The following is a 14,140-nucleotide window of genomic DNA, read 5'->3' on the forward strand; positions in this document are numbered from 1 at the left end:
CTATAGAATGCATTCCTGGCAGATATTTCGCCTCTCGTCTCGGCACTTCCAGAACCTAGCTGAAATCGGACTGGTGATGCCCAGCAAGTTGTTGCCAAAAGAACACCCAGAACTGGCGGGAGGTAAGAGGGGGCTTCCTCTCAGGTCTGTTTTGACTGGTTGGAGAGACTTCTGAACCTGGGGGAGCCTGGTTCCCGGTCGCTGTCACCCAGGAACTGGCGTGGGGAAAAAGAGGGCACTGGAAGACTGGACCCCAGAATTGTCCCAGCTTTCCCCCAATGGCCCTGCGCAGCTTCTGTCTGAGAGCGGGTGGGAGCGGAGTGGGGACAAAGGACAGAAGGGACCAGCAGAGTCCGGCCTTGGATAGCCCCAGGCGTAGCCGGAGGCGCTGTGCAGAGAGACAGCTCGGTGTAGACAAGGCAGGCGGAACGTGGTGTCCAGACCCTTGCACCAAGGTGCACCTCCCGCTCACACCCGCCGGCTGCAGTTCCCCGGGCGGCCGCCGAGCCACCCGGCTCTGGTGGGCTGGCGGGGCTTCGGGATGGGGGCGCGGGGGCGGGACTCGTCACGTGGAGAGGCGCGCGGGGGCGGGGACGCGCGCTCTGCTCTTTAAAGGCGCGCGAGCTGAGCCGGGAGAGGTGGCTCCGCGGCTGCAGGCACAGGCCCGCGCCGACAGCCGAGACGCCGGGCGCGGTGGCCCGCGGCAGCTCCGGGATCCAGCATGCGCCGCTCCGTATGGCTGGCGCTGGCCGCGTCGCTTTTGCACGGTAAAGCCGCCAGGTCTCCCAGCCTTCCACTCCTCCTCCGCGGGATCCTGGGCACATCCTGGGCGGCTCTGTGTGCCCCGCACCGAGGCCAGGTTTGGGGGCTTGAGCCGGCGAGGGGCAGCGGGGGCAGCTTCTAGGGGCAGTCCAGGGAGGGCGAGTCCCGCATGTCTCGGCAGCAACATTTGGGCGACGGGGGTCGTGGGCAGGGGGCGTGGGGCGCACTTCTGCCGGCCTTCCCTGAGCTTCCTGCGGGGCTCTCCTCTCCTTAAGTGTCCCTGCAAGGCGAGTTCCAGAGGAAGCTCTACAAAGAACTGGTCAAGAACTACAATCCATTGGAGAGGCCCGTGGCCAACGACTCGCAGCCGCTCACCGTCTACTTCTCTCTGAGCCTCCTGCAGATCATGGACGTGGTGAGTCCTGGCCCCAGCCCCAGGGCTGCTGTCTCCCTGCCGCGGGCTCTGGTACTGTGGATACATACGGTGGCCAGGCAGTGTTACTTGGCCCAGACAGTGTAGCTGGCCGCGGGCGAGGCAGGCCCGCGCTCTGACTTGACCTGGGCCTGTCCACTACTGCATGCCTCGGATTCACTGCCCTCCGAGGAACCGGGCGAAGCATGTTCCACCGCTCCGGCCACCTGTCGTGGGTATTTCAGTCCCGCCTTTCCCTCAGCTTAGAAACTCAGGGTGAAAGTATCGCTAGCCCGAGCCAGGAATCAGCAAGCACAGGATCCCAATGGTCATATTTTGTACCACTTATGGTGTGTTGGCATGCAGTCTGTCATTCAGTGTCAATTTAGACATTTCTAGACTTTTCTGCTGCCTGTGGAATGTAGACTTTTTGGGATAGGGGCCTGGCCCTGGGCTTTGCAGGTGGTTAATCTGTCTAGGCAGAGGGCCAGCTGTGAACATTTAGACTCCCTGCCACCCCATTCCAATAACAAGCATTTTTTTGCCTTGCTGGTGAGGGTAGTGCTGGTGTTCCTGCTCTGATGATGAGCAAGCTCCACACCCAAGGTACACTTGTCTGTTCTTCAGAGGGCTGCTCCCGGCCATGGGCTTCTTGCCTTGCAGGCTTATTAGTGCTCACTTTGATTGGCAAATCTGTGCAATACCTGTGTAAGTTTGTTCTTTTGCTCTTCTAGACTGCTTTGAATATTTAATAGCCTTCCTACAACTATTTTAAAAAAGTGTTTAATTCATTATAAGTGGGTTTCAGTGTATAGTCTACACAAGGCATTGGATTCATTTCTGGGGCAGTGTAGGGCAGGGGTGGGACACAGGGACAATGGTGTTCAGGGGGAGAGAAGAATAGGATAGGAAGGAGCTATGAGGATAGCCACAACTTCACCTAGAAACTGCTAAGAGTCACTAGAGGGGTTCAGATAAGTGGTGTAAGAAGACAGGGGATATTTCATAATCGTACAAGAAAAAGAGTCCCCACACTAATGCGTGCTAGATCATTTCACCTAGTTACAATTGCTGCGATGAATTGCTTCCTTTCTTATACTACAACTGTGTTAAATGTGTACTTCCTCCTACAGATAGAACTGTGCTTTAACACATTCCATGTACATGTGGTGACATGGATGAGTTATGAGGAGAGGAGAACTGTGAAGGAAGACAAGTGCTGTCGCATAGGTTACAAAAGAGCATATTGCTATTTAAAAGGCCTTGGGCTACAGGAAAGGAGAAAGGATGAGAATTTTGAGTTATGGCGGAGGAGAGGCTGAAAGAGAAGCGCTACTGTTGAGCTAAGCCAGGTCAGAGAGAAAGGCAAGTGTGGAGACTTTGGGAGTGGCACAAGGCTGTGGGGCATTTTGGAGTCAAGTACTTCATGGAGCAACAGCTCTGTTACTTTGACGGGCCCCAGATTTGTACTTGGAAGCCTTGGTGGGTTCTGGCTCTGCCCATCTCGGGATGGTTCATCTTAGGTAAGTTTCATAAGTGTCCCGAGTCTGTACTTTCCCGTTAATAAAACGGATATGATAGCACTTCATTGGTCACTGTGATCAGCTAAAGAATGAGGAGGCAACTTTGAGAGATCGTAAAGCTAGATACATGACTATGATCATTTTCATCAAAACCAAAGAAAACAAAACTACCCTCCCCCGCAACATGACAGGGGACCAGGCAGCTGAGCTAACAAGACACTCACTCCACAAGTGGTGCATGATGGGGTGAGAAAGTGAAACCCACCCTACTCGCCCAGGGTTGGCTCTAGCCAGAGTGCTTCATGCTGTGTGTGTGCTCCACAGCTGCCTTTCTTGGAGTGGTCCTTGTGCTTGCTGGATGTGATGTGAGAGTTCAGTGCCACTCAGCTGAGGAGCAGGAGCAGGGAGGAAGTGGAGCAGACCTCCTAAGGCTGTGGCAACCTCTTTTGGAGAGGAGGTGCTCACCAAGAATTTGCAGTCTTCTTCCTGGGTGCCACTGCCTCTTTAAGATACCTTTAAGGAATCAGATTATATGAGGGATTTTGGAGTTTTATGAGAAATTTAGCAAGAAGCTAGGGTTACTCGATATGACTATTGAAAAATAAAATAAAACACAAACTTTTGTCAAGTTAGGAAACTTAAAAAATAACATAAATCACGAACACTGTGTGCTGTGTGTCATCAACATTCCAGTGTTAGAGAAACACTTGAAGATGGTTGTTCTCAGACAGAGGTCATGAGAGGGTATGGCAGGGAGAAAGCCTTGGTTTCATCTTGGCCATGGATCTATCCATGAACTCATTGAACTTCCCAGCCAGGCAATGCTGTGAGCTCATGGAGTGACCTTGAGCAAACTACTTTACCTTTCTAAGCCCTGTTTCCTCATGTGTAAAGTGAGAATAGTAAGACCCACTTCAAGGAGTTTTAAGAGGATTAAATAAGAGAAAGTGCTTCCCACATGTGGGTGATTCACTGAAGCTTTGCTTCATCTTATTTATGTAACTACTCAACTCAAAGTTCGAAAAGCTGTTGCCTAGAAAAGTGTGGTCACTTGCCCAAGCTTTGTCATTGGTTAGAGGCAGGTCTATGAGGAAAACCCACATCTAACGCCAGAGTCCTTTGCATCTTCTGCATCCTCAAGAGCTGGTAACTTTTTTTGTGGGACAAGGTCAGCTTTTTTTCTTTAAACTGGCTGAATTGTAACTGATTTAATGTGACTGTCCTGAGATCCTGGGTGAAAAATAAGTCTCTGTATCAGAAATAATGAAATATGCAGCCATTCGTATTCCAGTCGGACTTGGCTCTGCTTGGTTTTGAAGCAGAGACCGGGCTTTCCAGCTGGAATCTCAGAACCCTGGACAGAGACACAGTAGTTCTCATAAGTGATTCCTGTGGCAAAGTCTTGACTGGTCCAAGATTCTCTTTACAAATTCAATTTCAGGGGTCATTTGCCCTTTCCAACTGGGCTGTTCCAGAGACCATTCCCCCCATATCTTGTTATTGTTCCTCGTTTTACCAGCAGGCATTTCCTGGCTAGAGTGATGGGAAGATGGCACATGATGCTACTTATTTTATTTTTGTGAAAGATTATTTACTCATTCATCAATTTATTCCACACATACTTATTGAGCTCATCTTGTGGACCCTGATAGATTCTGGGAATTCATAAATGCCTAAGGGATGATTTCTACTTTTAGAACTCCCAGTCTGGCTAGAGAGACTGACATGTAAATCTAAGATTACCACATGTGTAATTTAACATAAATGCCTGTATGGTGTGATACATATACACATAGAGGAAAACATTTATATCCAGTTAGAGTGGCTGGGAATGGTTTCAAAGGGGAGGTAGTTAGATTTCTAAAAGTGAGTGGGAATTTGCCAATGGGAGGAAGTAAGAAAGGTTTTCCAGGTGAAGGGAACAGGGTGAGGAAAGACTAAGGGTGCGGTGCAGGAGAGTACACCTTCAACAAGGTGTGTTCAATGGAACACTGGCTCCCAGCTGATCTTAATCTTGGCTGCAAGTTTTGCTGCAAGACATCTCAGAAAATGTAATGTGCTTATGTTCATTGAGAATTTCTGTAAGAGGCATATAGTATTGACCAACTACTAATTGTTTTTTAGCAGACCCTTTTGTAAGAATTATATTCTTGAAACACACTTTACAAGATGAAGGATAGAATTATTTTTTGGTAGGGGGAAGGAGGTGGATTCAGATAGGGGTGCAGAGCGTGTGGTGTCTTGAGGGCCTCTGCAGAGTTTAGATTTTCCCCTGCGCCCTAGTCTGGGTACCTCCAAGGGCATGAGGAGGTAGTGTGCTAGGGATTTTGTGAAGCTGCAAGATTAGCTTGCTATCGCATATTTTCCTGGAAATGGAAACAGTCCAAACCATGATATTTGTATTAAATCCAACAAGTACAAGTTATAGATTAGAGTGAAAAAATGTGTATATATTTAAAAGACAAAATATACATTTTCAAAGAGATTACTTTACCTGCTGTGGTCTGTTCTAGCTATTCAGCAGGCCCCTTGGTGTGAAGCACTAGGTGGAGAGTGGGAGGGTGTGGTGGATTCTCAAAGAAAGGAGGGATGTAACTAGATCCGCATTTAGACAGAGGATGCTAAGGGCAGTGTGTGTTGGGGATAGATTAGAGGAGGGAAAGTCTAGGCCAGGGATGAAGCGGTCAGAACTAGAATAGTCACTATAGGAATGTGGAGAAGTGGACAGATTCCAGAGATACTTTGGACATACAATGTATGATATATCACTGTGTATATAAACTTGATGTGGGTACATAGATAAATTTGTTGTGTGAAAGTACCTAAATATTTTCTAAATGCATACTCTGACTTATGGTGATTATTAATTTACATCATGGGCTTGTAACTGAGCTGGGAATGAGATAACACATAAGAAATCATTTTGAAGTGATGCAAATGTAAGGTTCCAAACTGCCAACAGTTTCCATAATATTTCTACTTTATTCATGCCATTTAGTCATTTACCTGTACACATACATCTAAAGGCCTTCTAAGTGTTTATTTGCATAAAATAAATGTGCACAGTTATGAAAGCATGTCCAGAAGGTAAGGTATTTAAAATGAATAATATGATTCAACACTTAATTATACACAAATGTAAAACATAATTATGCATGAATGATTTTGTGTATTTTATAGATTTTGGATTGCAAAGTTTTATGAGCTTTCACCACAAGACAGTAGACCTAAGTGGTCATGCATTTGGGGTTTGCTGCTACAGATGACAGGCATGGTGGTGGAACCCGATAGCCTAAGGGCTTGTGTGTTACCTGAAATCCCTGTGGGGGCCTTTGCTCAATTTGTCAGACTTATGATTTTGCATTTATTAGCCACTATTGAAAATGCTAAAACTCTAAGTTAATATCAAATATTAACTGTAAAAATTATATACCTTGAAGACAGTCTGTGAAAAAAACCCAAGGTACAATTAAGTAATAATATTTTTATGAGTGATAGTTCTTAAAACTACAAATGTAATATGTTTTGTGCAGGAAACCAAATTAAACAAAAAGAAGGATTGAGGGAGAAAAAAATCACCCAAATCACCATTACTGAAGGCATTCTGGTGCAGTTCATGCTCTCTTTTCTCTGTGTTTATGGGATGTGTAGGGAAATATTTAAAAATTAGAATGGCATAATATCATTATGGTGCCTTAAAAAATATTAGCAGGCATTAATTTTAAAGTGATAAAATAGGCCAATAGTAAACAAATATGAGTTTTAAATTCTTTCCCCACTATTGTTTAACTCTCACCATCACTATGTATTCAATCCCTATTCCTATTTTTATTTTAGAAATCATTTACAAGTATTTATTTGAATGATTCATGGTATTGCTTCTACATGTGATTGCTTTTTTATTTTGTCCCAAGAATTATATGTGAAAAATTGTAGAGGGGCCGGCTGGGTGGCGTAGTGGTTAAATTTGCGCACTCCGCTTCGGCAGCCCAGGGTTCGCTGGTTGGGATCCTTGGCGATTACCTACACACTGCTCATCAAACCATGCTTTGGCAGTGTCTTACCTAGAAGAACTAGAAGGACCTACAACTAGGATATACAACTATGGATTGGGGCTTTGGTGAGAAGAAGAAAAAAAAAATAGAGGAAGATTATCAACAGATGTTAGCTCAGGGCTGACTAAAGAAAAAAAAAACAAACAAGGGAATCTTAAAAAAAAAGAAAAAATTGTAGAGACAATCTGAGGGTCTTGAGGATACTCTCTTCCTCCAATTTTATATTTGTCTGTGACCAACATCCAGGCTACGGCACCAGCAAGAACAAATCACCTCAATCCAGTTAGTAGTTGAGAAGATGGGGAGCTGGGCTCCAATTCCTGAAAGGGCTGGTCTGTTTCTGATTTTTGTGTATATGTTCTAGGGTGTAAATATAGAGAATTTACTAGGGTCTTCCTTCTATTAACGAACTCTGAACTCCTGTTTTGTCCCCCTAACTCTCGAGTCTGTCAAGATCTGCTTACGTTTTTGGCCTCTGAGGTGTTGCTTCAGGAATCAGTGCGTGGTTCTGGAAAAGTGGCCCCACACCCTGGTTTTCTCACAGGCTTCCCCGCTCCTGGTCTTGCAGTTCCTCATTGCCCTCTTAGTTCTCTGGTGCCTTCAGGAGCATGATGATTGTGTTTTTACAGCTTATCTAATTGTTCTCATTGGAGAGTTGGTGAGAATCATGTAATTCAGCATTGCTGGTAGCAGAACTGAAATTCTAAATTAAAACTTGTTTACAATGTACCTTCATAGTTGATCCAGATTTATTATGGTAGAAATTGTCTCTCTCTCAAACCTCTTTGTAGCTCTGGGACATAAATATCCAAAATTCTTTTATCTTTAGAGACTAAGGATTATAGGCACTTTTACTAAAGGAATCTTTCCTGTGAATGTTGCCTTTCAAGTCTGCCACTGAGGATATTCCCCATAGGGCTCACTTCTCTCAGAGCCCCTGATTCATCCCTGACATGCTGTTAAAGGAAGAGAAATAGTCTTGTCATGGAGGGATGCCAACGAAAATCTCTGCTCTCTTATTGATTTATTAGGATTAGGTAGTGTTTGATTCCTTCTCAGAGAAGAAGAAAGTCACTTGGAACCTTCTAATAGCAATTCTCCTGCCTGTTATTTCAGTGATTTCCTTAGTCAAAGTCAATATCAGCTATAAACTATTTTAGCAAAAATAAAATTCAAAACTATTGTCAAATAATGTGTCTGTGTGCACGTTTATGTGTGTATAAAGACAGACACACCCACACCTGTTACTCTTACCTGTCCTTGTTGATTTTTTTTAATCTCAGAATAAGACCACATAATATGTTTAAGTTTCCAAGAGAAAAAGCCGTGGAATCACAGCTCTCAGAAAGCCAAAATAAATGATTGAAACTAACATGAGGTTAAATAAGGAATTGTATAAAATCCTGTGTCGTGGGTTAAAAGTCACTGCAGGAGAATGAGCTGTGGGACTTGAGGCTTCAGGCTCGGCGTCAGGGAGTAGATGAAGGAGCTGTCCTGTCCCACTTGCAGGTGGAGGTGCACAAAGTGGGGGTGGAATTGTAGCTCTCCTGGTTAATGAATGCCACCTGTGCAGTGATTCAACGTGGGGAATTTACTCTCTGATCACTGAAAGGTAAATTGTCTGTAAAGATTCCCACCTGTAGTAAAAGAGGTGGTGTCTGTATGCCAGGGAGAAGGCATTTAAGCCGGAGTGTTTTATTTTGGAGAGAAGGCAAGTGTTCAGGCAGATCTCAAGTTATTTTGAAACTTCAGAATTGTAAAACAGTTTTCTAATCTAATGTGTGTGTTTTAAAAAGCTCACACATACAATGTATTATGCAGGAGGGTGGGGGGTGGTAGTTAGATTAAGAAAATTAAGCTGAGGCTGCTCACTGATTGCAGGGGAAGATTTGATTAAGCTCAAACTGATAAAATTTACAACTGAAATCACTAGTCAGGAAACATTAGTTTATTCACTGTTTTCTGTTAAGATGTTTTATTGACATTTGAAGGAACCGTTAATACACTGGCTAACTCAGAGAGTCATGTTTCATTTTGGAAGTCAGTCTTTATTCCTATTTTAAACTTTGAATTGTGGTATAAGTATAGACATACCCAATGTGACACGATATCAACACCAACTCAGTGAACTATCACAAGTGAGCCCACTCACGTTGCTCCTCCCCACAGCTCTTCCCCACTTTCCCGGTGGAAAACTATTAGCAGGACGTCAAGCACCAGGGTTTAGTTTTGCCCTTTTCTCGAACTTTATATTCTCCTCAGAATCATGTGAGCATACAGAATGTATTCTTTTGGGTCTAATGTCTTTTTCTCAATTTTATTTTTGTGAGAGTCACCCAAATTGCCTGTTGCTGTAGTTTATTTGTTTTCATTGTGTGAAAATAACATTTCTTGTTCTATGGATGGGTAGATTGTTTTTAGCTTTTGTCTATTATGAAGAACACTGCCATGAATATTCTTACTGTCTATGACTTTTGATGCTCATGTGTTTGCGTGTCTGTCACATGTATAGATGCACATGTGCTTGTGTTTCTGTCACATGTATAGATACAGGTGTTTGCATTTGTCTGTGACGTGTAAAGATACACCTGTGTTTGCGCTTCTGTCTGTTACATGTGTAGATGCATAGGGGTGAACTTGCTAGTCATAGGGAGGCGTATGTTTAACTTTTCCGGATGAAGGCAAACAATTTCAAAATGGTTATGCTAATTGTCATTCTCCCCAGCAGTGCATGAAAACTCTCACTGCTCTACATACACACCCACACTTGGTATGTGCGGTCTTTTTAATTTACTCTTCTGGGGGATGTGGAGCAATACTTCCTTGTGATTTTAATTAGCAGTTCCCTGATTACCAATAAAGTTGAAGACATTCTCATTTCTTAATTTTCCACTTGGGTGTCTTCTTTGGACAAGTGTCTATTCATGTCTCTTGCCTATTTTTATCTGGTTTTTCATTTTGTTTTATTTTTCCTAGTCAATTGTATGTTTCTGCAAATATCTTCTCAGACTCTTTGGCATATATTTTCACTGTTTTAATATTCTTTCTTTCTCTCTTTTGTAAACTTTTAATTGAAGTAGAATGTACTTACAGATAAGTGGTGTCTTTTGATGAACAGAATCTTTTTTTCTTTTTTGGTGAGGAAGATTGACCCTGAGCTAACAGGGTCTCATGATAAAGGTTGTTGGCTCATAAATGAGAAGCAGATGACTTTGTTTTTATTTTTGTTTTGGTTGCTTATAATCTGATACTGAAGGAAAATAAACAAAATTTTCCAACGTGTCTTAAGAACTTAAAACCTTTCTTTACTGACTTTTCAGACGTCTTAATGAGGTAGTGAAATTTTTAGTATGTTACCTTAAAAGAATATTTATATTCATAGCTTATATATTCAATGAAACATTTTATGAGTTTTAAAAATCAACTGGTGAAAAACTTTAAAAACTCTTTTTTAAAAGAAAACAAAACCAACATTTAAAAACTTCTTTACAAGATTTTCTTTTAAAAACCAAAAGTGTTACTTTTAGAATTTTCATTAAATGTTGTAGTTACTCAGCAAATAGTGACTGAATCATTTAGGACAATATTTTATATTTACCTAAAATATCTGCAGATTGAGGATCAATAAAATTCCTTGATAAAAACTAAAGAATAACAGGTATGTTGATAAAAATGGACAAAGTCCATTGAATCCTGATATTTGCAAACATTCAGGTGTTTCTGCTTATTCTTCAGGGCATATCCTATAGACAATTGGAAGTCAGGAGATACTCTTTTTTTAAGCTAGGTAAATTACAGGCAGTGTAGATATTTAAAGCTGGAGAATCTCCCCAAATCTGGGTTTGAGGCTTCTGTTTTTCTCTCTATTAGTGGTCTTGTGTTTATAGCTCCAGAGGAAATAGAATCTGCATCAGAAACTTTTCTAAGTCCTTAGGCCAGGGCGTGGTCTGTGCTGCCTTAGGGTCCCAGGAGTGAGAGAGATTTCATGCAGCAACCTGCACACTGGAGCTGAGCTAGGAGACAGTGCGCAGCCACAGGGAGTTCCTTTTACCTCGTTTTCCTTGAGAGAGTGGGGCGGTGGACCCTATCATCCTGTTCCTATGTATGGAACAATTAATGTGAAGGCTGTGGTCCAGGATGACCCTTTGTCAGTAAACAGTGGGTGTGCATTAAAATAACAGTGTGCAGATGGCACCTTCAATGTTATGCCAGGGAAAATTATGGGCAGTGGATTAAATTAAAAACTGAAAAAGAATAGTCATGACAGGAAATGTATTTCCTTTCCAGTGGTGTTTTGCATCAGCCAGAGCAGCTGGTCACTGATGTGTCGTCAAGCCAGCTTTCCACTGGCTTCCTCTCTCTTTCCAAATATCACTTTAAGAAGGCACACAGAATTAGAGAGAGGCGCTTTTAAAGTGCTTGGCACTTGGTCTCAAATAGAGGAAATGACAGCAGGATGGGATAGTTCGGTGCCTTGGAATGGGTAGGAAAGATTGCACGTATTTCAGAAATGCTACTCTGGGGGAAAATGAGTCTCCTGCTGACTTTACCATTAAATCTGCCAGGATATCTGGAAAGGGCTGTGGGTATGGACCTGGAGTGGGAGGGGTTCAGGGCCCATCTCCCTTACTAATAGTTAGCTTTGGTTGTTTGACTTGAGGTGTAAATCTCCATGTCTGTATCTAAAAAGAGCCTTAAAATGACATCATCTATACATATATACCTTTAAAGATTTCCAACCCTTTCACAACCTTATTTTTGTTTCTTTGATGATCATGCAAACTAGGTGTTGTATAATTAAGACCATTCTTGTCTAGGCAGAGAGCATTTTGGGACTTGAACCCAAGTCCTCTTCATATTTTTTGTTTCGGGATGTATTTTTAAAAAATCTTTAAATGTATTATACAGTATTCAAGGTATTTAAATAGGTGACCAATGAGATTTTATCATCATTTGGAATTGTTGATTTTGGGGTATCTGATGTGTTTTATTTCATTGCAGTTTTGTTGTTCCTGATGCTCAGATTGTCAGGCTGACTCCTCTACCATTTTGGTCTGGTCTCTGTGATCCTTGGTAGCTTCTCTGTTTTGTGGCACAAAATAAATGAGGTGTCCCAAGCTTGTCACATACGTCCCACTACAGCCCTGGATCTACCTTTACCAAGAAGCCCTGCAGTGGGAAATTATATTTGGAAACAGTGATTGACAGTAGATATTGGAATAAATTCTGACTTGAGTCTAATAGAATCTCAGAAAGAGATAACTGAGCAAATGGGAAGTACAAATCCAAAGAAATGATTTTTTTAAAAAAGCTTCTAGAGTTCAAAGAAGGCATGAAAACTTAGATGTGAAAGACCCACTGAGTACTTCAATTTTAGTACACCAAGTATAAGAAAAAACCTTAAACTCATCCAGAACAGATGAAAATCATTTGCCAAAGAATGCTTGTGAAAATGACATCTGATGTCTTATCAGAAGATTCAAGGTTTGAGGAAACAGTGAGCTATGATGTCAAAGCTCAGGTGAGAAACTTACTGTTAGCCCCCAAATCTCTACGAAGCCAACTAGAAAAACAAATCAAAGTTTTCAAATATGCAAGGTTCCAAGGTTTACAACCTACAAATTATCTGAAAGAGTTGTTAATGTAATCCAGTTATGAAAAAACAAAAACAAATCAAAGTGGCTATAAGAAATACAAAGTCAGAGATCAGAAAAAAATGTCATTAAGCCTAAATAAATGTCAAACAACAACATCCCTGAAATGTTAACGGAAGTCTGTAACCAAATACACACACACATACGCACACACACACACATATATAAAACGAGTGGAAACATGTGTTTTCCAATTTTTAAATAACCACTATAAGAATTGAAACGGGTTATACAATTTTCAAACCCTAAGGGCAAAAATGGAACTAAGAAACTCGAAAATTCCAATAATATTTAGAAGTTGTTTTAGGAAACACAACAAAATACTATGGGAAAACAGAAACATGTTCTGATGACAGAAACAAGCCTAGTCTGATCCATAATCACTATTTTGCGAAATGAGGAGATACACCTATTTAAAAACAGGGACCCTAGATTCAGTTGTGAAAGTTCCAGCTATATGAAATTTGCAAGTGATAGACGGAAATACTCAGAAAGGCAAAAATAGAGAGACAGACATATAGATAAATAGGTAGATGGGAAAAAGCTACAGCAAGCAGATGTTAATAATAGGGACAGTACTGTGTCTTGCTCTGATGGGACCTCACTATGATAGTTAATTTTATGTGTCAACTTGACTGGGCTAAGAGAGCTTATATAGCTGGTAAAACATTATTTCTGGGTGTGTCTATGAGGTGTTTCTGGGGAAGAGATTAACATTTGAACTGAAAGACTGAATAAAGATTACCCTCATCCATCTAGGCGGGCATCATCCAGTGTGTTGAGAACCCAAATAGAACAAAAAGGTGAAGGGAGGGCAAATTTGTTCTCTCTGCTTGAACTGGGACATCCATCTTCTCCTGCCTTTGGACATCAGCACGCCTGGTTCGTGGGCCTTTCAATTTCGAAGTCCTGGGGGGAGCTTAACACCATTGGCCCTTTAGTTCTCAGGCCTTTGGACTCAGACTGAATTACACCATTAGTTTTCCTGGTTCTCCAGCTTGCAGATGGCAGGTTGTGGGAGTTCTCAAATTCCATAACTGTATGAGCTAATTCCCATAATAAATTTCTTTATTTATATACATTATATATATATTCTATTGGTTCTCTTTCCCCGGAGAACCCTGACTAATACATGCATCAAGGAAAGCTCTCTGCAACTGGCTTGGGAGGGAGGGTGGCTTTGCTGAATGGTGAAGGCATTGAAGCAGGCATCAGAGTCCGGAGGGAGGACAGAGCACACACATCAAGGGGTGGGAGGTAGAGCTGTGTACCTTGAGAAGCATTGTGGGCCTCGAGGACTCTGAATGCACACCACGGATTACAAGATCAGAGGGATGACAGCAGTAGGAAACACTGATCCCTGTTTCTGCAGTAGGCTTCTTCAGTCCTTGCAGCAGCCCTGTCAGATGTACTGTTACACATCTTTTTGTTGATTGGCCACCAAACCTGGCTCAAGTGTGTAGTAGTTTTAATAGTGGAGGCACCATGCAGTGAGAAACTACAGATGACTTACAAACTGTTGTGGGCTCAGTAGACCCCCACATCAGGAGTCATGCAGTGGATTGTACTTAGCTTCATCCTTCACCCAGACCAAACCTGAAGCCAGGGAGTGTCAGGAAAGAAAGGAGGAAAATCATCCAGGCACTTTCCCTGGGTGCAAAAAGCAGCCTGAGATTGCTCAAGGCCTAGTTCAAATGATACTTTCTATGAAGAGATTTCTGGATCCTTTCTAGT

At 42.3% G+C, this 14,140-nt stretch overlaps 1 protein-coding gene across 1 annotated transcript in view; it reads left to right on the forward strand.

Annotated features, from left to right (window-relative positions):
- The first annotated feature begins 603 nt into the window (after nucleotides 1-603).
- The window catches only part of LOC106834056 (neuronal acetylcholine receptor subunit alpha-7), a 107,136-nt gene continuing 93,599 nt past the window's right edge, over nucleotides 604-14,140 (forward strand). Inside the window, exons 1-2 of the mRNA XM_014845482.3 lie at nucleotides 604-767; nucleotides 1,038-1,177. Coding sequence (XP_014700968.1) covers nucleotides 722-767; nucleotides 1,038-1,177 — 186 coding nt within the window. The 5' untranslated portion in view covers nucleotides 604-721. The remainder of the gene's footprint in view (nucleotides 768-1,037; nucleotides 1,178-14,140) is intronic.

Source organism: Equus asinus, chromosome 2 (genome assembly GCF_041296235.1).
Source record: "Equus asinus isolate D_3611 breed Donkey chromosome 2, EquAss-T2T_v2, whole genome shotgun sequence".
In the NCBI taxonomy this organism is placed as follows: domain Eukaryota; kingdom Metazoa; phylum Chordata; class Mammalia; order Perissodactyla; family Equidae; genus Equus; species Equus asinus.